The sequence below is a fragment of the Thermobia domestica genome, chromosome 12 (assembly GCF_964235325.1).
Source record: "Thermobia domestica chromosome 12, izTheDome1.hap1.1, whole genome shotgun sequence".
Lineage (NCBI taxonomy): Eukaryota > Metazoa > Arthropoda > Insecta > Zygentoma > Lepismatidae > Thermobia > Thermobia domestica.
Genome location: NC_137465.1, coordinates 216,667,257 through 216,690,263, shown reverse-complemented (window position 1 = coordinate 216,690,263; position 23,007 = coordinate 216,667,257). Strand labels below are relative to the sequence as shown.

Genomic DNA, 23,007 nt, shown 5'->3' with positions numbered 1-23,007 from the left:
AAAATTCCCCTTGTTCCCTTTATCAAAAATCCCAGAAATACTGTGATAAATAAATCCCATATTATGCTGTCAATTTTGAGGAAAATTCCCTTTGTTCCTATTCGAAAAATTAATATAAAAAATCCCACAAAAACGGTGATAAATAAATCCCATATTATGCTGTCAATTTTGAGGAAAATTCCCTTTGTTCCTATTCGAAAAATTAATATCAAAAATCCCACAAAAACTGTGATAAATAAATCCCATATTATCCTGTCAATTTTGAGGAAAATTCCCTTTGTCCCTATTCGAAAAATTAATATAAAAAATCCCACAAAATGAGATTTTCTCCACAAGTTGGCATCACTGGTAGAATTGAAATCTAAATGCTGGCGAATTATTAAAAGGAATACGATGATAACTCCGGAGATATTTAAGAATGAAAAGGATACCATCAGGGCAGTTACTTGGTAGGCGCCGATTTTGTTTTGATTCTCTTCCCCTGAGCCCTTTATATAAGAACCTGTAATAGGTATCTATTCATTACACTATATTTCCTTCAGTTCAGCCAAACTTTTTCAAGTGGATTAGCATATAAGCATAGGCGTGCGCACGTGGGGATAAGTGGGGGCGCTCGCCCCACCTAATGTTTTGGCATTGCGTTTTTTTCTTAGATTTTTTAAAATAATTTTTTCAGCTAATAAGGATTATATTTCACAAAAACGGATCCTGAAAGACGTCTGTAATCATCCCTATACAAAGTAACACTTTGACCTTTGCACCTGGTCCGCCACCTTCCCAGATACTTCAACATCCTCCGGGCAAATGAAAATAAAAATTAAATTATAAAGAAAGTAATGATTACAAGGTGGTTGCATATATTCAGGAGTACTGCTATTGATTCCTCCCCTCCCTAATTCAAGGGTATGCGCACGCCTGTGCATACAAAGGTCATAAAAGAGCCGCGATGGCTCAGTGGTAGAGGGTTTACCTCTGATATATGGTCTGTAGTTGGATCCCAGCTCGCGCTAAGTGAACTTTGTGGTGGACAAACACCGTGTGCGTGAGTTTCCTCGGGGTTCTCCCGTTTCCACCTACTTTCTTTATTCCACCATTTCATTCATTATTCATCATTACCGTCTCTTTCAGCCTAGCCGGCATAACCATGGGACGTAAACCTGAAAGATTTCATTTCATTTCAAAGACTATAAAAGGCTATTCAAGGTCAAGTCCTTATACACTTTAGAAAGCCCGGTCAAACCAAGCGAAATAATGTGCAATTAAATATTACATGTTCAAGTATAGAAGGTATTTTGGTGCTGTCACAGCTTATTTTTCCGTAACAACCGTCTATTCGTAGTTTTGGCGATTATTTTTGAAACAACACCTTGTAATGTATTTCTAGTTGAAATGCATGTAGGTAAATATGATTTTTCTTTGTTGTATTTCTGTTTTTCATGTCATCATGTACTTGCAGAACACTACCGATTGAAAACTTGTGTAAAAAGGGTGGTGGTTGCGTGACGTAAATGTGGTGGTAGAGAAAAGGTAATGATCTTGAATGGTATACTCTGATAATACAAACGTATATTGACACGGGAAGGTCTCACAAGTTATCGCTAAAATCTGATTGCCACATAACACATCTGATAGAGCATCATGAAAAATGAGAATGAACAAAATTTAAGGTGCTATGGACCAGAAGGATAGGAGCTACGGGGCTTCAAAATTTGAATATCCAAAATACTATATTATGGAATTATGTATGTTTAAAGTAAATATCTTGAAAACCGTTAAAGCAATCAAAACAATGGTGTACAATATAATGAGAACAAAATGCCCTATCGAAAACCATAAACAGTGTTGCCAACTCAGCATAAAAATATTTTGTTTGAAATAACACCATATGCAAGTGTGCACAGATTTAAAATGCACTATTATCACTAAACATAACAGTGAAGTGTAATGGTACAGAGTTGAACACTGTTGGAGCTACGTGTGCTGAAAATGTACAACGGAGAAATTTGGTATGTGGCAACAAAGGGTAATAAATTAATCTAGGTCTCATACTATGAATTTAGTTCAAATGCATAACACCGATAGTATAAGTCAGCAGTGTCACAAAATATTGATGCATTTGAAAACCGTAATGAAGTGATGTCATTTTTACGTCCTATGTCAGCTCCGAAGCTATATAGGACGGGACCTATAGTATAAAGTGGGATTCCAGTCACTATGAAAGAGAAAGATAACGATTAAATGTAAGGTGAAAAGTACAACAAAAACATGTTCGAGGCGGGATTGGAACCTAATATGCCGGTTGTCTAGCCTTCTAGAGTACTCGGCTATCCGGGCCGACTAAAAAACGAAATGAGGTACCAATAAAATAATTATATTTCCAATGTGAATATGGTAATATTACAGTGTACAAATATAATCATATGGTGTGTAGGAGAAAAAGAAAAACAATATGCCATTTAACACGAAAGACATAAACCAAGAAAGTACTCTTCTAAATATTCGTAAGATAATCTGGAGAACCAGTTTACAGAATTAGAAAACACATGTTTCTTTCCTCGCATATATGTTTTCGCGAGTTGTCTGCTTATTCACCGGGGCTACGGAAGTGTAATGCATAATCCTCACTCTTTTATAATGCATCCAAACGCGAATAATAAGAACACAATTTATAGATGGTTGGGACGTGAGACAATTGATACTGACAGCACTTGTAGTGATACAGCGAAGTGAAAGGATGAAGTAGATGGAAGATCAGTTTGACGTTTGTAGACGGATGGAAAATGTAATGATAAATGCATTCATCCGGCCAGCAGCAGAAAAGACATTATTACTGTAGACTGTTGGAATAGTGTTGCCAACGTTGATCACCATGGAATAGATAGTTTCTAGCTTGTGTTTTTTCTTTAGTGAGTGAGCTATTGAAGTGTAAATACTGTTTCATATATCTCTTTGTGCGTTTTCAATTGTCACACAAAATTAAACAGTCAATGATATTTCATCTTTTAGTGGATTATTTTGGTGTTTCGAAAGAAGTGTCAACGAGGAAAGAGCTTGTGTTATTCGAACATACAAAAAAACAACCTGTTGAAGAGGATGTTGTCGTGGATGAGTTTTGTACACTTGTGATCGACGAAGAAGCTTCAGATGACGAGGAACTGTCTAGTGACGTCGCATGAATGTTACGGTGCGTCAACACTTTAAGCAGAATGTGAATCATCTAAAACACGGGATGGTAGTCAAGAGAACAGAAGTTCAAGTGACTGTCCCTCACCACCGAAAACTCTGAAAACGAAGTTCCCGAAAGGATATTCGGCTGGTGCTTATAAGATCTGGTCAAAGCAACCGAGAGGAAAAGATGGAAATATTGACCCTCCAGAGCGATGTCTTTCTGAATTATCGATTGATATAACGCCTAAAGTGAGTTTTAACACTGTTACGGCACAGAAAAGAAAAGAGAAAAAAAAAAAAAAAAAAAAAACAAAAAAAAACAGTTACAAAAGTTCGAAGCAACGATCACACGTGTGGATGAACGAAAGCGAAACATGCAGTTGCTTGACACGATAAATAGGAAAGCGCTTGAACAGTTTATTGAAATAAGACTCAAAATGCAAAAATACATTACCGCATTTTTGGACTCTGGACAATGAACTTTAAGAAAGAACTCGATCGTATTGACATGTTATTGTTCAAAGTGTCCAGAGCCTGGGTCAAAAAATTCAAGAAGAGAAACAAGATAGTTTGTCGCAAGATAACCTACAAAGTTGGCAAGAGAGTGACGGCAATGAGCATGGCATACAGCGCAAAGAGAACAGTTTCGTTAGAGAAATCAAATCTTTTATTGAAGGCAATAAGTTGTTCCCAAGTGAAGTGATGAATGCAGACCAATCCAAATTTGATAAAGAATTGCGATCTGCAAGAACACACTCAATTCAGGGAAGCAAACAGGTGCTCGATGCTATTGGATCAGTTTCAGCAATCACACATTCATACATGATAGTGCCGGTGCCGGTCATTGCCATGGATGGTACGCTAGTACTACATGTTGTACGTCCTCGTGTCAGAGCTCACAGGACATTTCTCATCTACTATAAATATTAATCTACCAAATATCAAGGCATTTGCGAGCAAGTCAGCTAACATGACCAAAAAAGATTTAAGGGACTTCCTTGAAGAGGTATTGTGACCCGATTTACACGACCCCCTTCCCCCCCCCCCAAAAAAAAATGTGACGTGGTGGATTTCTGGACAGCAAATAAAGATGACACATTTTAAAATGTTGCAGTGCCTGAAGGTATTGAGTTCATCAAGAAACTCATTCCGTCACAATGCACAGTGGTCCAGACACCCTCAAAACCTGGCCAAAATTACCTTTTCGTGCTAAAAATTGAAATCTTGTGTTTTTCGTTGCAGAAATGTTGTTATGCTAAAAATAAGACAAAATAATGGAAGAACATGTATAATAATGTATTTGCACATATTTGTACAACTAGAATAATATTTTTCCACATGAAATAAAGCATAGCAACAGCTTATGATTTTTACACATAAAGGCTATTCCAATTCATCCTCAGATGACAGCTGTTAATAAATACGAAACAAGAAGACAAAATGTTTTACTAACAATTTTAATAATATATTTGCACAATGAGAATAATATTTTTGCACGTGAAATAAAGAATAACTGAACAGTTTAGATTTTTATACACTAAGCCTATTCTGATTCATCCTCAGATGACAGCTGCTCTGGAGCCTCCATCTCTTTCAAAAGGTTCAGTACGGCTGAAGATAAGTTTCTTTTCTTGTGCTTCTGTGCCATGGGATTCCGAAGCGTGGATATCTTTGGATCGCTTGTTACGAGGAGCAGCAAAAACACATCCTTCATTCTTTCTTTGCGTGAGCACTTTCGGGAATGATGCTCCCGATAATGTTTAATATGCTTATGTCGGGCTTCTTGGGTCTCCTCTGACATCTGCCCAATGGGTAATAGGCCGTGCGAGATTATTGAGGACCCATGAGCGAGAATTTTGTGAATGGAGGTGGGCATGTAAAACCACGAATAATGCTTGATGTACAGATCCCTGATATCGTTTGCCCAAGCTTCAAATTTGTTTGGATCAATAGCCAGTCCACAAGACAAGGCTTGCAGCAAGACGCCACACTGCTCAACAAGCTTTTCATTCAGACCTGTTATTGCTGAAACTTGGTGATAGTTTCCAAAAAATCGTCTGGCTGTATTGCTGTCGTTGGAAGTACCACTGCCGTCTTGCCTCGGTTCGTCAATATTGAGGCCTAACTCAGCTTTCATGGCCTCTTGGATCTCTTTTTTCTTCTTCATCATGGTCGGTTGGTCGTCTTTCCGGACCTGCCATTTCTTAATATCCAAACGGTATGCCACATGCAGCAACCACTCTATAAATCTAATCCAGGCATATAGCGTGGACAATCCGAATTGGAAAGTTTCCGGTTTTTCAGCTCTGAATCCCTTCTGGAAGGAATTCATTTCTTTTGGATTAGCGCCGCATACGTAGCAAGTTTGTGTCGATCTTGTTTGTGTCACGGCGTTACATATTTTGCCATCCACCATTGTGAACTGCAGACTGTGTGTAACCTCGAACTCAGTTGTTTCTATACTGCGATCTCGTAACAGCGAAATACTGATGCAGCTTGGAGTGAGGCACCTAATTTGCTCTTCCATTAGTCTAGCATCTTGCCTTGCAAGTTCTTCAGTTTCTTTCCTGAATTGTAATTTTATCGACCGACAATATCTTGTGGATGAGTTGCGTTGATTTTGCCACACTACAACTCTAACCCATTTTTTCTCATAATAAAGTTGCTGAGGCACAGCTGACGTGAAAAAAAAATGTCGCTGTCTTGAAAGCCCTCCTCTCGAGCTGTCTGTCTGCATTGGGCTTGCCCGGAGGTTCCGTCGCATCCCCATTTGGTAATCAGCTGCAGAGATTTATGATACTTTTCTGGGATGGTTTCGAGTACAGGTTCCTGTACTTGCAGAATTCTTGCAGTTGTATGGTCGAGGAGAGATTGTAGAGCTACTTCAGCTACAGATTCTATGACGTTAATGACTTCAGGATAGCAGTCTTTTTTTGCGTCCAGAACATGGTTGTAAGCAGGATATATATTGTGATCCAAGTCCTTCGCGCCGTTTCTTAGCAGCTGGTACTGATGACGTGTCAGATCCCCCTCGAGTATCAGTGCTAAAGCCTCCTCTGGGTTGTAACATTTGGGATTCTGTTTTTGGGTATGTGCCCATGACTTTCGAATCTTGCCAGCCCTGGTAGGCGATTCTTCTATTTCCTGAAGAAGTTTCGTTTTTTTTTTTTTTTTTTTTCAATTCTCTCTCCTCTCTATATTTCATTTAAGTAGCATAAGCACGAGTAGTACCGCTGAATGAATAGCGCAATGTTTCTGTTTTTCTCCTCTTCGAGCGCTCGCTGCTCACAGAGAAGGCCACCTCTGGTCGTCCAGGTCCAGCTACACCTGCTGAGGTCGATGGCCCCCAGTCGTCTTCACTGACAGGTTCAGTCATCATTAGTAACTCACCGTCCAGCCAATCTGCATTCTCATCTTCCAATTTTTGGTAATTTCTGTTACACTTGTCAAGCATGTGAAACAATTTCGAGTAAAACACTCTGCTTGGCTTCCTTTGACAATTCAGCAGATGCTTTATCTTTGAGGTACGTGAACAGGTGCTTCTTTATTCACAGCTCTGTCTCCTTTTGCCCTCCAAAGGACCTCCAATAGCTCTCTTCTTGATGTTTGATAGGATGATTGAAAAATAGAAGAAAAAATACAGTACAAAACATTTTTGCACTTTGTACAATGAGTCTCATCTACAACAAAAATATTTCACAGACGAGCAAAAATGAGCAAGTTTGGTTTACGGTTTCTGAAAGAGGAAGAGTTGAACTACTTCCAGAGTGCGATACCAAAGTGGAAGTACGTGGAAGTCGAAGATAATTCTACGAGAACAAAAAAAATACACATAACATTTCTTGCTCCAATTTACTTGCATTTCATCCCCTGTAAATCGATAAATTTAATAGCTACACACTAATTTAAACTCATCATCATAAATAATAATCTTTGTAGATGTGACAAAAGTACTTCATTCCATCTGGCTACAGGAAGACTAGGTACAAAACATTCTCACACTTTGTTGGCGCTAACTTATAAATCTTCAGTAATTAATGCACAAGGTCAACCTCTCACTTCGGAAGTCAATTTCTGACTAAGGGGTGAAAATTTCTTTAAGACTCAGGTAGGTTTGAATACCCCAGGTCATTGACTTTCAAACATATTTGGTTGTTTGCTATTTTTAAAGAGTTAGTGTTTGGCCAGGTTTTGGGTGTTTCTGGACCACTGTGCAATGTACTGAATTAATGCAACCAGCTGATGTATTCATTTTCCGTCCGTTCAAAAACTTCGTTAGATTCATCACAGATATACTAATGGTATGTTCCGACATTAACGTCTGGCATAGAAACAATTTCCTACGTCTTCAGTCCTTTGTACATTTTCAGTTCTTTGCTGCGAGATTTGCTAATTTGATTAAATTCGCTTTCTTCAAATGTGGTTATTCCAGTGCTAATCCCGGTACGTTTCAAAAGCCCTCAGAGTACTGTTTTGAAAGTAGACTAACAGAAGAATGTTGTGTAATGCATTGTGAACATCCCGCTTTAATTAAGTGTGCTCAGTGCTACAAGTGTTTGTGCATACAATACGCTTTCATTCTTGACTTGCATATATTCTACAGTTTACCTGTTACGGCAAACTTGAAGGAGTAGCAACTCAAGTTCTTTCCCTTCCTAACATACAGGGCGAGTCAACACTGTTTTATTTCGTTGTTCAGATACGTTACATAGATCATGTTTGTTTGTTAATTTAACCCATTGTTTTCGTGTGTAAGTTTCTGCCACATTAAGTGTTTGCACCTGTAGCAAGTGTGTCGTATCAATGACACATTGTTGATATTTTGCTGGATCGATATGCAGTAAAAAACGGTAAAATATGCGCTAAAAATCACGAAAATATGCACTGAGAATATGCAAATATGCACTAAAAAGGATAAATATGCACCAATCAAAAGCTAAAGTTAGCGAGAAATTTTATTATCTTTAGAGAAAAAAGTTGTATTACTTGAACTACATATACTTGGTATACAACTATGATGCATTCATGCTACAATAGACAACTATATAGTTTTCGGTATTTTCTGGAAAAAGCCTGCATTTGTCGTCAAAACATTAGTGTACATCGAGAATGTTCCTTCCGTGTCACGGGTCGTTAAGGGACAGTATTTCAAAGAAACAATGTTACTTGCCAATAAATCTGTAATTCGTTCATCGTTGTTCCCAGGAACACTTTATTTGCATTAGACAAGAATTTTATGCCAGTTTTTTTCGCATCTATTGACTGTGCTTTTCGAAACAATGTTTGTCCGACTGGTCTTGGCGGAGCCTGTTTCGTTATTGAATCAAACAGCTCAAATGCACTACAATGTCTTAATCATCGCTCTTCTCATCTCGTTATGATCTTTGAAATTGAACTGAAATGAGTATTGATAAACGCAAGTTCGCTTTTAATGTTTTCAGTATCCACGGCTTCTTGAATATATTTGGTTTCTTCGGGTTCGAACAGCTCAGTATGTGAAATTGAAATACATCTACCCCATGCGCCAAGTATTTGTGTATAAAGAATAAATATACTCAGAGAAGTAAATAAACATTTGTGGTATAAGCATATAGTAAAACATGACTAGCGAAATTGAACAGGACTCGTAAAAATTTCCCTTACGGGTTTTAAAGTTAACGGAGATAGATCTATGCAAGAAAATAAATAATGGACATAGGGAGATAAAATAAAATGTTATACATACGCTATTAAATTACAGTATTTAGTTATGTTACAAATTCATACACATAATACTTACAGTGAACAAAAAAAAAAAAAAAAAAAAAAAAAAAAAAAAAAAAACCTACATATATTTTCCAAAGCCAAGGCAAAAAGTAGATGATATGCCCTTTTCAGCGTTCCTCTCTCTACTTTTGGCTCCCTTTGATCTATTGTGTATATTATGCTCCTTGTTCCATGACTCTAAACCAGCTAGAGAAATAGTTACTCGTTTGGAAATTACTATACAAATTACACTTCGTTCAAAAAGTTGTACCGTATCTAGCGCCTTATATGGCGCTAGACTATAGGTTAAATGTGTAGGGTAACAAGTAAATGAAGACCTTTACAGACAACGTAGTTCATATACCTAACCTCTCACAGAATGCCTAAAATTTTTCTAAACGCTGTATTCCGGAACTTGAAAATTTCCGTTAAAAAGTATATTTTAACGTCCGTTGTTCGCAACACAGATTCTGACTAATCAAGAAAATTTAACACTTATTTTACCTTTAAATTCATGGGACCGTGAAATATTTCCGTTTATTAAGGGGCCTTTTTACTGTATTAAAAGCCTGCATTCAAAACCTTATGTTCTTGTTTAAAAGAAAATAAATCCACTTCAAATTACTTTTTTGTATCCAATTATGTGTTAATCCTAGAATATTTTCTTCTAGCGTGACATTGTCCGTTTAAAACAGTAAGAATTTACAATGTATAATATTGACACTTTAAATGGAATAAACTGATTTGAGCGAGACATGGAGCATGAATAGGAAGAAAGTGAAGTTATCAAAAACATAACAGAAGACTTAGTAGGAAAGTTACGTTTCGAGAGACTGAGATGCATATCAACGCAACACATTCTTATATTTAAATAATCTCATAAACTCTTTAAAGGAAAACTCGGTAACTTATCTCAAAAAGTAACTGCTGCGACAAGTTTTAGATTTTGTAAAGCAAATATTTTAATTAATTGTAGAGCATATTTTCAAAAGGGTTGTTCATTTCTTCCCGGAAAAACTTTTTTAAAGTGTTTCTTTGGGATAATCTCTGTCGAGTATGCAAGCAAAAAAGCCACAACTGGGTTGTTTCATACTTGTAGAACTCCTTACCAGACTTGAAACTGTTATGAAAATATAAGAAGGCCAAAAAAAAAAAAAAAAAAAAAAAAAAAAAAAAAAAAAAAAAAAAAAAAAAAGGGCGCTGCTGAAGTGTAAGCTTTTGCTGTCGAACAAAATGGAAATGTCCTCTCCTGAAAACAAGTATATTCAGTTTGAAAATATTACTTGTTTAGCACACACTTCGCAAAATATATTTTCTCCTTGAATTGTTAACGATTCAGTTTGAAAATATTACTTGTTTAGCACACACTTCGCAAAATATATTTTCTCCTTGAATTGTTAACGTCTCTCGACTTCAATCCATTGTTTCAGAGGGTCCATTAATTCTACAAATCTCATCTACAAATCTTCATCTACATCTTCAAATTTCAATTTTAACTAGCTCTCAGAATTTTGTCTATTTTTGTCCAAGCAAAATTTTGTACCATTTAAATAAACGACGGAAGGCCATTTCAAAATTTGGGCCACTTCGATCACCTGTCGTACGACATCTTCAAATTCGAATTTTAAATAGCTCAGAATTTTGTCCGGTTTTTGTACATTGGTGAACCACGAAGAAGTTTTTTTTTTTTTTTTTTTTTTTTTTTTAACAATTGAAATAAACGAGAGAGGGCCATTTGAAATTTTAGCCACATCGATCACCTGTAGTGCGACATCTTCAAATTCAAATTTTAACAAGTTTAGAATTTTGTACGATTTTTTACATTCTTGAACCACCAACAAAATCATATATACCATCCAAGTGGACGAGGGAGGTTCATTTCAAAATTTGGCTACTTCAATCACCTGTAGTGAGACATCTTCAAACGCGAATTTTAATTAGTTCAGAATTTTGTTGAATATTTGAACATTTTTTTACAACCAGGAAAAAATTTCGCACCATTCACATAAACCAGGGACGGACATTTAAAATTTTGGCCACTTCGTTCACCTGTAGTGAGATATTTCAAATTTGAATTTTAACTAGTTTAATGGTACAAAACCCTACAAAAAACAGTGAAAATTCTAAGCTAGTTAGAATTAGAATTTAAAGATGTTACACTACTGGTGAACGAAGTGGCCAAAATTTTGAAATGACTCTCCTTTGTTAATTTGAGCGTTCAAAATTTTATGTTGGTGGTACAAAAACGTACAAAAATTGACAAAATCCTGAGCTAATTAAAATTCGAATTTGAAAATGTCACACTACAGGTGATCGAAGTAGCCAAATTTTGAAATGACCTTCCTCGTTTATTTGGATGGTACAAAATGTTTTGTTTGTGGTACAAGGTTTGGACAAAATTCTAAGCTTGTTAAAATGCGAATTTGAGCATGTCACACTGATCGATGTGGCCAAAATTTCAAATGGCCCTTCACGTTTATTTCAATTTTTACATAATTTTTCTTGGTGGTACAAAAATGTACTAAAATCTGACAAAATTAGGAACTATTTAAAATTCAGATTTTAAACATGTCCCACTACAGGTCATCAAAGTGGCCAAATTTTAAAATGGCCCTCCCTCGTTTACTTGAATTTTACTAATAATAATAATAATAATAATAATAATAATAATAATAATAATAATAATAATAATAATAATAATAATAATAATAATAATAATAATAGTAATAATAATAATAATAATCTTGGGTGGACAAAAATGAACTAAATTCTGACGTAGTTAAATTTCAGATTTGAAGATGTCGCACTACAACTAAATTGACCCTGTTTCAGGAGATAATTTCTAGATTTTTCTTTCGGTATTTTTGTCCTGTCACAGAACCGCACAATTTCAAATCCACACACACACAACGGTAGCAACTTTAACTTCCGAGATGGATGATGTGGAAATTTTGTTGTAGGTGATTTGACACCGTTATTTATATCTTGTATTTAAAAAAAAGTGTCAATCATGCATCATTGCCGAGAGGATGAATCACTCACCCCTTTCTTATTCTCCTTTCACATGACCTCGGAAGATATTCGAAACCGACAACAATAAACCATTTCAAGGTCTTGAGTCTATTTATATCAGAAACTTGGAATTACATTTATGATGAAAGTTATTGTGCATTAAAAATTATCAATTTGGTCGTTTCTTTAAATATGCATTTATATGCAATAACGACATAAACATGCACTAACCCCCGAAATATGCAAACATATGCACTATAAAACTCTACTATTTTACCCCAAAACAGCTGAAACGAATTTCTGTTTAAAGAGCATATCAATATCACATCAGGAAAAAAACATGCAAATAAGCAAAAATCCGAAGTCTAGTTATAATATCGGTGTTATTCTGCATTTGAATTAAGTTCATAACACGAGACCCAGATTCCTTTATTGCCATCTGTCGCCACATATCAGACTTCTCTATTGTACACTTTCAGCACATATAGCTCCAACAGTGTTCAATAGTGTACCACTACACTTCACTATTATGTTTAGTGATAATAGTGCATTTTAAATTTGTGCACACTTATATATGGTGCTATTTCAAACAAAATATTTTATGCTGAGTTGGCAACACTGCTTCACCTATGGCAACACTGTGGTTTTCGATAGGGTATTTTGTTCTCATTATATTTTACACCTTTGTTTTGATTGCTTTAACGGTTTTCAAGATATCTACTTTAAACGTACTTACATAATTCCATAATATAGTATTTTGGATATTCAAATTTTGAAGCACCGTAGCTCCTATCCTTCTGGTCCATAGCACCTTAACCCTTTCGGGATCCTGGGTTTTTGGGGTATTTTTTAGACTTTCAGTCAAGCAGCTACTGCATCGTCACTATTTATCCTAGGATCATGGTTCAAACCTCATTCTCTTCAGAATGAAGCTGGCTTTCAAATGGTATCACTTACATACCCATATCATATACCAGAAGAGGGAAAATTGATGTCAAAGGGAAAATTTCGGAGGGAATTTTTTCACACTTTGGGCCCCTCTGGAGTGCCCTGTGTGAACGTAGAGATCTCAAAAAAATCTGATAAATAGTACTTGGTATACTGAATATGTGTGCCAAATTTCAAGTTTCTATCTTGAATACTAAGGGCGGGAGAAATTTTATCAAGAATCCCAACGATGCCCCAAATTACCGCAAAAGACCATGATCTCAGGTAAAAAAAAATTCCTGAGACATCCCTAACTACCCTAGAGTCATGTTTCGCCCATCATTCTTTTCAGAATAGAACTGCCTTTCAGACGATACGACTCACGTGTCTCCATCATGTATCTAAGGCGGGAAAATCTCGAAAAAAGGGATTTTTTCGGTCTAAATATCCCTTTTTGCAACTTTTTGCCCCTCTGGGCCCCCCTGTTTTAACGCAGAGATCTGAAAAAATCTGATAAATACTACTAGATGGGCTGAATGTTTATGCACAATTTCAATTATCTAGGTGCAAAAGTAAGCCCGCCAAAAAAAATATACCGACAATGTCCCATATTCCCCTATACAGAAATATATTTGGATAAAAATTCCCTGAGACATCCATAATTACCCTAGGGTCATGTTTCGCCCATCATTCTCTTCAGAATAGAACTGCCTTTCAGACGGTACGACTCACGTGTCTCCATTATGTATCTAAGGCGGGAAAATCCCGAAGAAAGGGATTTTTTTGATAAAAATATCCCTTTTTCAACTCACTCTTTGCCCCTCTGGATCCCCCTGTTTTAACGCAGAAAGCTGATAAGAACTAGTAAACCTTTCAAAAATAAACAGCCAAGTCTGAAACGCTAACTCTGAACTGAACCTATCCTATGAGAAGTTACGCTTTCAATTACCATCTATTCTCATTCTAAGTTGCACTGGATAAATAGTGAATCCAGTGGACTTCGTGTTTAGTCTCATTCTTCAATATACAAGGACAAGCCGTTTCACTACACTATACCAAACATACTACATTTCCTACATGGTCACTATAAAACTATTGAACTCATATATAAAACCTACTGCTGTGTTAAACACTTCATTTCTTTTTTAAAAATGCAAGATTCGTAAAGTATATGTATGTTTATGACACTGAACATTATAGTATTTTAACCTTTGTGTTCATTCCTATAATATGTCATTAAGGCATGTCATTACGGTGATGTCCGTACAGGTTGGGGATGCCATACATATGGGCCAGGGTGTTCTCTGGGTTAACTTTTTATTTATTTATTTATTTATTTATTTATTTATTTATTTATTTATTTATTTGTAAGGCACGTCAACAGTAACAGGGTTCCCCGACTGCAATATTCTGCCATCACCAGAAATCCCTTGGAAAACTTTACTTTGCACTGGAGAACAAAGACAGAACGGTTCCTGTAATTATTATTCCTTTTCTTTTAGGAAACTTTTCCCCAAATTATGACTCCCGTACTGGTTATGGAGCTCAATGTTGAAACAAATAACATTGATGTGGTAACATTAATCTCTTTAATCAGTACGGAACTCATGGTTTGGCAAGATACTTTCTGGAAGAAAAGGGAAGAGGAATTGAAATTAATGCGACTAATAAATTTAAAAAAAAAAAAAAGTGTTAATGTTAAAATCAAGTAGGATACTGGTTAATTACAGAAACAAAGGAGTAAATGCTCAAGTGTGAATATTGCGCGAAAGTGGTTTCAATCATACAAAGGATGCAGTTGATATTTTTAACGCTCTGAATGCTTAAAGGATAAGTGACAAATATTCCACAATTTTGCAGGCCCACAACCAGGCTTAAGCAACTAACAGCGGGAGACACAAGAAATAGTTACAGAAGTTAAGGCAACAGGTTTTATTTGTACAAAAAACAGAAGTTGTGAATAGAATTGATAGAAGTGTACTGCAGAATATTCAGTGCCGATTTTTCTATTCACAGATTTTGGAGTGGTAATATAACCAAAAAAATATATTCCGGCTAACAGCATGTCTGCACTTGAAGATGGCTACACAGAGAGTTGAAATATTGTGTAATAACTTAAACGCAAATAGAAGTTAGGGGATTTAAGTTTTAAAATTCTTATGTGTATTTAACCCAAATATTTCCGAATTATTTTTCGTCATGGATTTTGATTTAGTTAGTGTCAATAATTGCTAAAAGGGTGAAAATAGTTTGATTGTTCTAATGAGTGCATCTGCAGGGGGGGTGGGTCAAAATCGACCCCCTGGGAATACTTTGGCTAATACTCTGGATCGTTTTCGAGCCTGTGGGAAGATAGGTGTAGGTTCTATGTACATATTTGAAATATGTATTACCTATAATGTGCAATTTTATTTTATTTTAAATTATTTAGGCCCACATATCATATTCAATTTCTTTATTCGCCTTTCCTTTTTATATCCGTGTCTTTCTAGCTATCTAAGTATTTTCCTTTCGTATAATATAAAATTTATGAAAAATCTTGTAAAGACATCTTGAAACAATTTTTTGATTTACACGTATCACATATGTCTCTTGACTATAAGTAATAATACACATTCACAACATTTTTGAATACAAGAATATACAGTAAATAAAGAAATGTCTTTTGTCAATGTACTTTATAACTATTACTAGGCGGAACGCCTAGATAGGCCACAAGTGTTGTATTGTTCAAGTAGAGGAAGTGATTAAAAATGATTGCAAGACCAGTGTGGGTGGAATAATATTTCGGTCGACAGGTAACTGTCTTCATCAGGGTAGAATTTTGTAGAGTGATGAAGATCGGTCGATGGTCTGAAAGCAAAAATTAGTGGCTAGACAGGGAATTCCTCCATAAAGTTGTTCCAAAAAGTGAAAACAAGTAATGGAGTGTTGTGTGGTTAGTGGCTGCTTTTTTTTAATAGTTATTATTCTTTGTGAGCACATCTTCATTCATTCAACATCTTTAGTGGTGAAAATAAGGTGCACCAGACATGTAACGTTCCAGTGTGCTACAAGTTTAAATTGTTTAAATGGTTTAATACATATAATTAATCTATAATATGATAGCAGCGATTACGTGTCTCAAATGTTCATAGTCATTAATTCCGGAATATACCCATAACAGTCTGCATTACCTTATATTTCATCTTAAACATAATACATTAACATTATGAATTACAAAATCATATTAAAAGAGATTAATTTACAGTTCAAAAAGGAGTAAAGATTTCAAACTAAATCTTGATACGAAACATCGTGACAAAGATTGGAACAATTCTGATGAACAGTAAGTCCAGTTGAAGAAGAATAAGGATAGCTTCGAAATATGACTCCACCTATTTACCAGACCAATCTAGACTATAAAATTTACTTATTATTTTCACTTTTTTACACTTTTAGCTCACCGAGACAACTCGTCTGGAGCAATCTTTCTAATTAACACTATTAATAGTGAAGAGGAAGGAAGGAAAATATCCATTAAACTATACTTGTTCCATTGATATTAATTTGCTGTGACTATATGTGTAATAACACATAACATTCTACGGAGCAAAACTGGTTTGAATAATTTTATCAATACTAGAATTTTGAAGTCTAAATTGAAAAAAAGAACATTACATTTTTATTCGTCACGACTCTTTAATTCTGTTACAATATTAATAATTTACATATGTAGTAAAATATTGTGCAGTGCTTGGAAATACAATTATTTTGCTCTGTAGAAAAAGGAGATAAAACAAAACTAGCCACCACTCATGTTACTTGCCTTTGCAATACTTTCAAAATCTCAACTTCCTGCCAGTAAAAGTAATTTTAACTCTAATGTCAAAACTGTCGAATCGTTATATTTAGTTGTAACTTAATTTGAAGAATCCTCTAAACCAAAATAAGGATTCAGCTTACGATAATGCTCAAGATTTACTGATCACCAAGCAGATTAAAGAAGTTAAATCACTGATGTAATAAGAAGTACTTTTTTTTTACTTCAGATATTTTCCCAAATTGTTTTATTTGATAGATTTCCTGCAGCAAATTTAGTTCGATACTTATTTTGAGCTTTATTAATTGCACTTCAGTTGTCAAACGTACCTTATTTTTGATGAAATTAGCAAAGTCGTTAAATATCTTCCGGAACAAAAATTAAGCACTACAGGCTTCCACTGGCATTTATTTTCAACTACTTAACCACAACCGCAGACGTTCCTCAAACCAGGGGTTCACAGGACTATTTCCATGACAAGGTTTACATTAAACCACATGGGAACGTAAACATATAAAAGACTGTGAATATAATCCGCTTATTTTCAATAATCATCGGATTTCCTGCTTGACTAATTTTGAAATTATTTATCCCAATTAAAGAAATCGAATCTTTAGAATACTATAATGCTAAAACAATATAAATTTATATAATTTAGAAAAGATTTCCTAAATATATGTATTTTAATGGGTAACAAAATTGGATCATTAGCATCACTACGCCTACATACTATAAACTAGTCAAATCACAACACAACTAAGTGACGTAAACGAAAACTTGGAAAGATTGAATAAATATTATTAATATACGAATTTTTCAACAAATTATGCTAATATTAAATAAAATAGCACTCTAGAAAAAATAAAAAAGATGGAATTCCTACAACGAAATGTCATCTTTTTCTGATATTGTGAACAAAATGTCTGTCAAATACACATAATATTACACTTTGTTCTGAAAGCAAAGGTAATTTTAAAATGCATGTTTTTGCAAGTGCAAATTTTCAACTTTTTTTTGGTCATTTTTCCTAAGTTTCGTTGACTTTTTTTTGTCATTTTTCGTATATTTCTGTAATATTTATTATTGTTTTGTAATTCTTTTGATTTTGGCGATATGTACGAAACTTTGCACCGAGGTAAACATATTTTCTCATAAGATAACAATTTACAAGCAAAAGAAAGATGATCTGTGCAGCAATCATTAGTCTATTCCGATGCTGTCAAGACAACGGTGATATACTGCAACCATATGTAAGGTAAGTGGATAAACTTGGAGTTTTCATTTTCATTAAATATTTTCAAAATTAATTTGTGTGTGAGATATTTTTTAAAAATAAGTTCTGACGTTTAAATTTCGACGGTACTTTGCAGCTACCTCGTATGTCAAAAATACACAACTTGACAAAAGGAGAACTAAAACGTTTGAAAAAGTTGGAAATTAGTTAAAAATCGACGACTTTTTTTTATTATTATTATTATGGAGAGGTCGGTTTGTTATCGTAATTGGTTTCTCCATCAGAAAAATCGCTGACTTTCAACTAATCTCCAACTTTCTCAAACTTTTCTTTCTTCTGTAAAATAGTGTTTTGTTTTTGAGATACAAGTAGCTGCAAAGTACTGTCGATTTGTTCCTTTACCGACAGTTTTTATCTTGGCGCAAAGAGGCAGCGTGTCTAGGAAGTCTTCATACCCTGAAAGTGTCCCTCATTTTCACTTTCTGATTTTTCATATACAGTTTGTTAGTTCTAAACAATAACTATACGATTTGTGTGCACGCATTACTTTTTTTTCCATCTTTGCAGTAACGCGCAGAACATGGAAACACACCATGCTACATAGTAGGCCGAGATGCGTTAAATAAGTGCATTTTACGCTGAATAATTTGCTGTATTTGTTTGAATCATTACGTTATTTAAATTTATATTTTATTTTGTTATTTGCATGTATTTGGTTATTTGTAAAATCGAGCTTACATGCCTATCATTTGGTATGTTTTTCAATTCTTTTAAAACTACAGTTACACATTCATTTTTTTTTTTTTTACAATTTTGTCATTAAAAAAATTTTAGATAATTTTTCCATGTTTTTAAAGGGTATTTTATAGGTCATATATCTATATTTTTTAAGTTATGAACTTTCGCCTCTTACTCATACTTGTATCATGTCGATTTTATAACCTGTGAAAATACAGCCTATTACTTTTTTTTTTTAAAAAAAAAAATCATAACCTAATTATATTTTTAAAAATATATTGGATATATCCAATATATTAAAGCATATACGTAAAAATATATAAACATTCTAAATTATATAATAATATACAAAATATTAATGGAATAAAATAAAAGAATAAGGAAAATTTAACTGCAACAGAAATTAACAAGTAAATTTCCTACTTGTAAGTGCTATTATTTCTCCAAAGGAAATCGGACTTCCTAGATTCCCTTTATTAACAGAGCTTAACGTACCCGGTATTCAGAGATGACAAGACTTCGGACTTTCAGAAGTCATGTCTATATCTTCGATGTCGGGCAGATTAATTTAATGCAATTATTTCTATATTGCGAAATTTTTGTATTTCTTATGCAAAAACTAAAGAAAAGATAGAAAATGGCTTACATAAGCAATAGCTTGTGTGTAAGCCTGATTCTCGTATCTTACCGTAACGTATAAGGTTTATAATTCTTACTTTTACTTAACAATAGTTTTTTTTTTTTTAATACTTTTTGATTCTTTTAATCACTGTAAAATTAACCTTTTATACACTTTGAAATTACTTTCCTCTTTGATTCGGAATGGGAGTTTATTGTAGATCTTCGGAGCTCTGTAATATGTTTGATATTCAGTTATAGATTTACTCGTTGCTTTAATTTCTATATTTTTGTTTGTCATATTTCTGGTTATGCACGTATGTTTTATTTCGTCCCATTTGTTTCTGTTCTTTTTAACATATATTAATACATTGTGCAAATGTAATTTTGAAAGTGGTAACACTGAAAATTGGTCATAAAGTCTATTTAGTGTACTGTCAAGTACTTTTTAAAACATATTCTTACAATATTATTTTGCTGAACCATCAAAGGTTTTAAATGAGTAGGGTAAGCAGCACCCCAAATTAATATGCAAGTATACTAAAACTTTCGACTATTAACATTGGATCACGTTCAAACGTTACTAGACCATATGAATGATTTACACAGTGAGTGTTAATTTACACAAATTGATGGTTAGAATTACAGGAACCTCATCCGGTCCGTTGAAATTAAATAAATAAAACATTTTAATAACTACAACCATCAGCTTCTAAGACGAACAGTAAGCAAATGCATCATATATATATATATATATATATAGACGCGGATACATGATATGGTTAAGGGGCCGCGGTGGCTCAGTGGTAGAGCGTTCACCTCTGGTGCTTGGGGTCCTGGGTTCGATCCCAGCCCCGTCAAGTGAACTTTGTGGTGAACAAACACCGTGTGCGTGGGTTTTCTCGGGGTTCTACCGTTTCCTCCCACTTTCTTCATTCCACCATTTCATTCATTACTCATCATCACCGTCTCCTTTAGCCTAACCGGCATAACCGTGGGACGTAAAACTCAAAGATTTCAAAGATGATATGGTTAAGTAGGGGACTAAACCGTAGTTCTCCATAAAAATTGTTGCGTGAGTACTGCAGGATTCTGAAACATGTATTTTTGGAAAGCGTACATATTAGTTTCTAAATGAAGTCTTGACCCGATTACGGTAAGTCCCATATTTTTGGAGCTATGGACCTTTAAATTTCATTTTCTCATGTTTTCGGAGGCATTTGTGAACCCAGGATGGTCTATAGTTTTTGTATTATTTTGGTGTCAGAAATCACCTCCCAAACGTTGGTCGGTGTTGTTTTGAAACACTGTGTATTTATTTTCCAGAGATGTTCGAGAGTCAACTCTAGCTAATAATGAGAATTTGCCACAGTGTTACCAACACGTACGTTAATGCACCGTGCGAACACTCAACAGAGGAAATTATGCTGTGACCATAAGGAAAGGTCGATGACCACTGATCTATACAGTTACAACAATCTATATAAAAGCGTTATTTTAATGTTTTTTTAAAGTAGTACGCACATTACATAGAAAGGAATGCAACTTAATATATTTTTATTTTTATTTTTAGGTATTAAAATATAACGGAATATAGCTACATGATTGTTCCTAATTTTACAGTTGTTTAAAGTTAAAACTAAGAATGTATTACATTATCTTTGGCATTCTTTCTTTGTTTATTTCATAATACAAGGTGGCGCGGAGCCGACTGGCATATTTCAAACTTGAATTTTGCGCAGGCGCGAAAACTTGAAGGAATTCGTGGGTGGGGTGTTGGAAGAGGATAGAAAATACAATTTCATAGGAATACCATGAATTAGCATAGAGATTGTTGGAGCATTGATGTTTTCTATGTTGGGAACGAAACGAAACTTAAGTTAGTTATTAAACATACAGTGACTGTTAAGACAGTATTTTATTGTTCCCTGACATTGCACTGAAGGCCCATTGTAACTGTTACAATGTTTTTAGAAAATGGTCCTATCCACTTTCGATCCCCTACCTACAACCCACTTCAAACTTTTGTGCCTGCACAATATTCAAGTTCGAAATGTGCCAGTCGACTCCGCATCACCTTGTATAAGTGTATTAATACTGAGAAAACCTAGGTACAGTATCAATAAAAGAGCTCAACTTTTTTGCGTTCGCTCTGCACCCAGTACACGTTGAATTTCTTTAAATGATTTTCCTTTTGTCTCGGGAACAAAAAACAAAACAAAGAGCGTGGTGATGATAGCACATCCAGAAAACGAAAGGAAGCTAACGCTAGCTCCAACAATGTCAGACCAGTCCTGAAACAATTTTGTAATAATGAAAGCTAGTGCCCAACAGAATGATCCACAGGTGGCACTTGCTGGTCCTTTCACGTTGGACGGAAATAGCTCAGCCATCACTAGCCAGGGTAAAGGCCCGAACCCTAGGTTGTACCCAACAGTATATACAGTTAAAGAGAGAATTGGTAACCATGAAATGCTGTTCACATCAACAGCATGTTCTTTGAGATAGAAATATATGCCTAGAGCTGCCAGACATGTGGCCATGGAGATGCTTGAGACAAGAAGCAGCAACCTCCTTCCAGCTCGATCTACTAAAATGGCCGTCAGACAGGTTGACACCACTTGGATTACACCTATAATGATGGCGCACATATTAGGGTTTACTGAACTACCTGCAAGGTAAAATATTTCAGCTGCATAGAATAAAACGACATTAATACCACATATTTGTTGTCCAGCCATAAGGCCCATTGTTATAGCAAAGGCCTTCCTAGCAGCCTTTGAAGCAAACACATCCGCTAAGCTACTTTTGTTTCTAACCATCTCATCCATTTGTTGTTGTATGTTGATTAGTTCTTTATCAACGTTGTAGTCACTGCCACGATACCACTGGAGGGCCCATCGGGCTGCTTCCTTTTTAGCTCTAGTCAATAAGAAGTGAGGAGTTTCTGGAATCCATATTATTGTTAGGGCAAAAACTATCGGAATCACAATACACGCATAAGCTATTAAATTGTACGATTCTACGGCACCAACAGCATATGCAAATAGAGTCCCCACTGTCACCATAAAGCAAAACATAGCACCAAGAGTACCTCGTATTGCATCTTCGGCGATTTCTGTCACAAATAAAGGTGTTGCAACAGATATAGCACCCATTCCGTAACCTGCAAGGAACCTCGCAATATACAGCACCCAAACTGATGATGCGTTAAGAACTAGTATCCAACTCAAAATGAACGGAAGCCCTATGGAAAGAACGATTGTCTTCCTCCCGAAATGATCCGCTAGAGGGCCTGTGGGTACCGCTCCCGTTGCACCTCCAAGAGCAAATAAAGATCCAATCCATGAGCTTTCTATGTTGGTTATTGGTAGAGTGCTATTTGGTTCTTGTAGTAGAGGCAACATTGGCGAAGACCATCCGATGCATGCTCCACCAGCCATGCCTCCTAAAGTAGCTGAAAATAGAAATATAGATGTATTCTGCATTAGGTATCGAAAAACTAATTACTCAACAAGAAATCTTAACTAAAATATTACGAGGTTTCCAAAATTCTGGGGATTTTACTTTAAATTTTTAATTTAATTATTTTTCGTCCATATTATGTAATTGCCGTACACGAACACTCTTCTCAGCACAAAACCAAACTTTTTGGTCTATCTTCAACGAAATATTTCTGGAGTCTCTTTCATCCACTGATTTACAGAACGTTTTATGTCATTCAAGTACTAAACTTGCACACTACTCAGAAGTGTTTTTCAGT

General features: G+C 35.2%; 1 protein-coding gene across 2 annotated transcripts in view; it reads right to left on the bottom strand.

Annotated features, from left to right (window-relative positions):
- Positions 1 to 20,350: 20,350 nt before the first annotated feature.
- The window catches only part of LOC145667036 (facilitated trehalose transporter Tret1-like), a 36,865-nt gene continuing 34,208 nt past the window's right edge, over positions 20,351 to 23,007 (bottom strand). For both annotated transcript variants that reach the window (XM_081734729.1, XM_081734728.1), the window contains exon 3: positions 20,351 to 22,701. In XM_081734729.1, the coding sequence (XP_081590855.1) occupies positions 21,377 to 22,701 (1,325 nt within the window). In that variant the 3' untranslated portion in view covers positions 20,351 to 21,376. The remainder of the gene's footprint in view (positions 22,702 to 23,007) is intronic.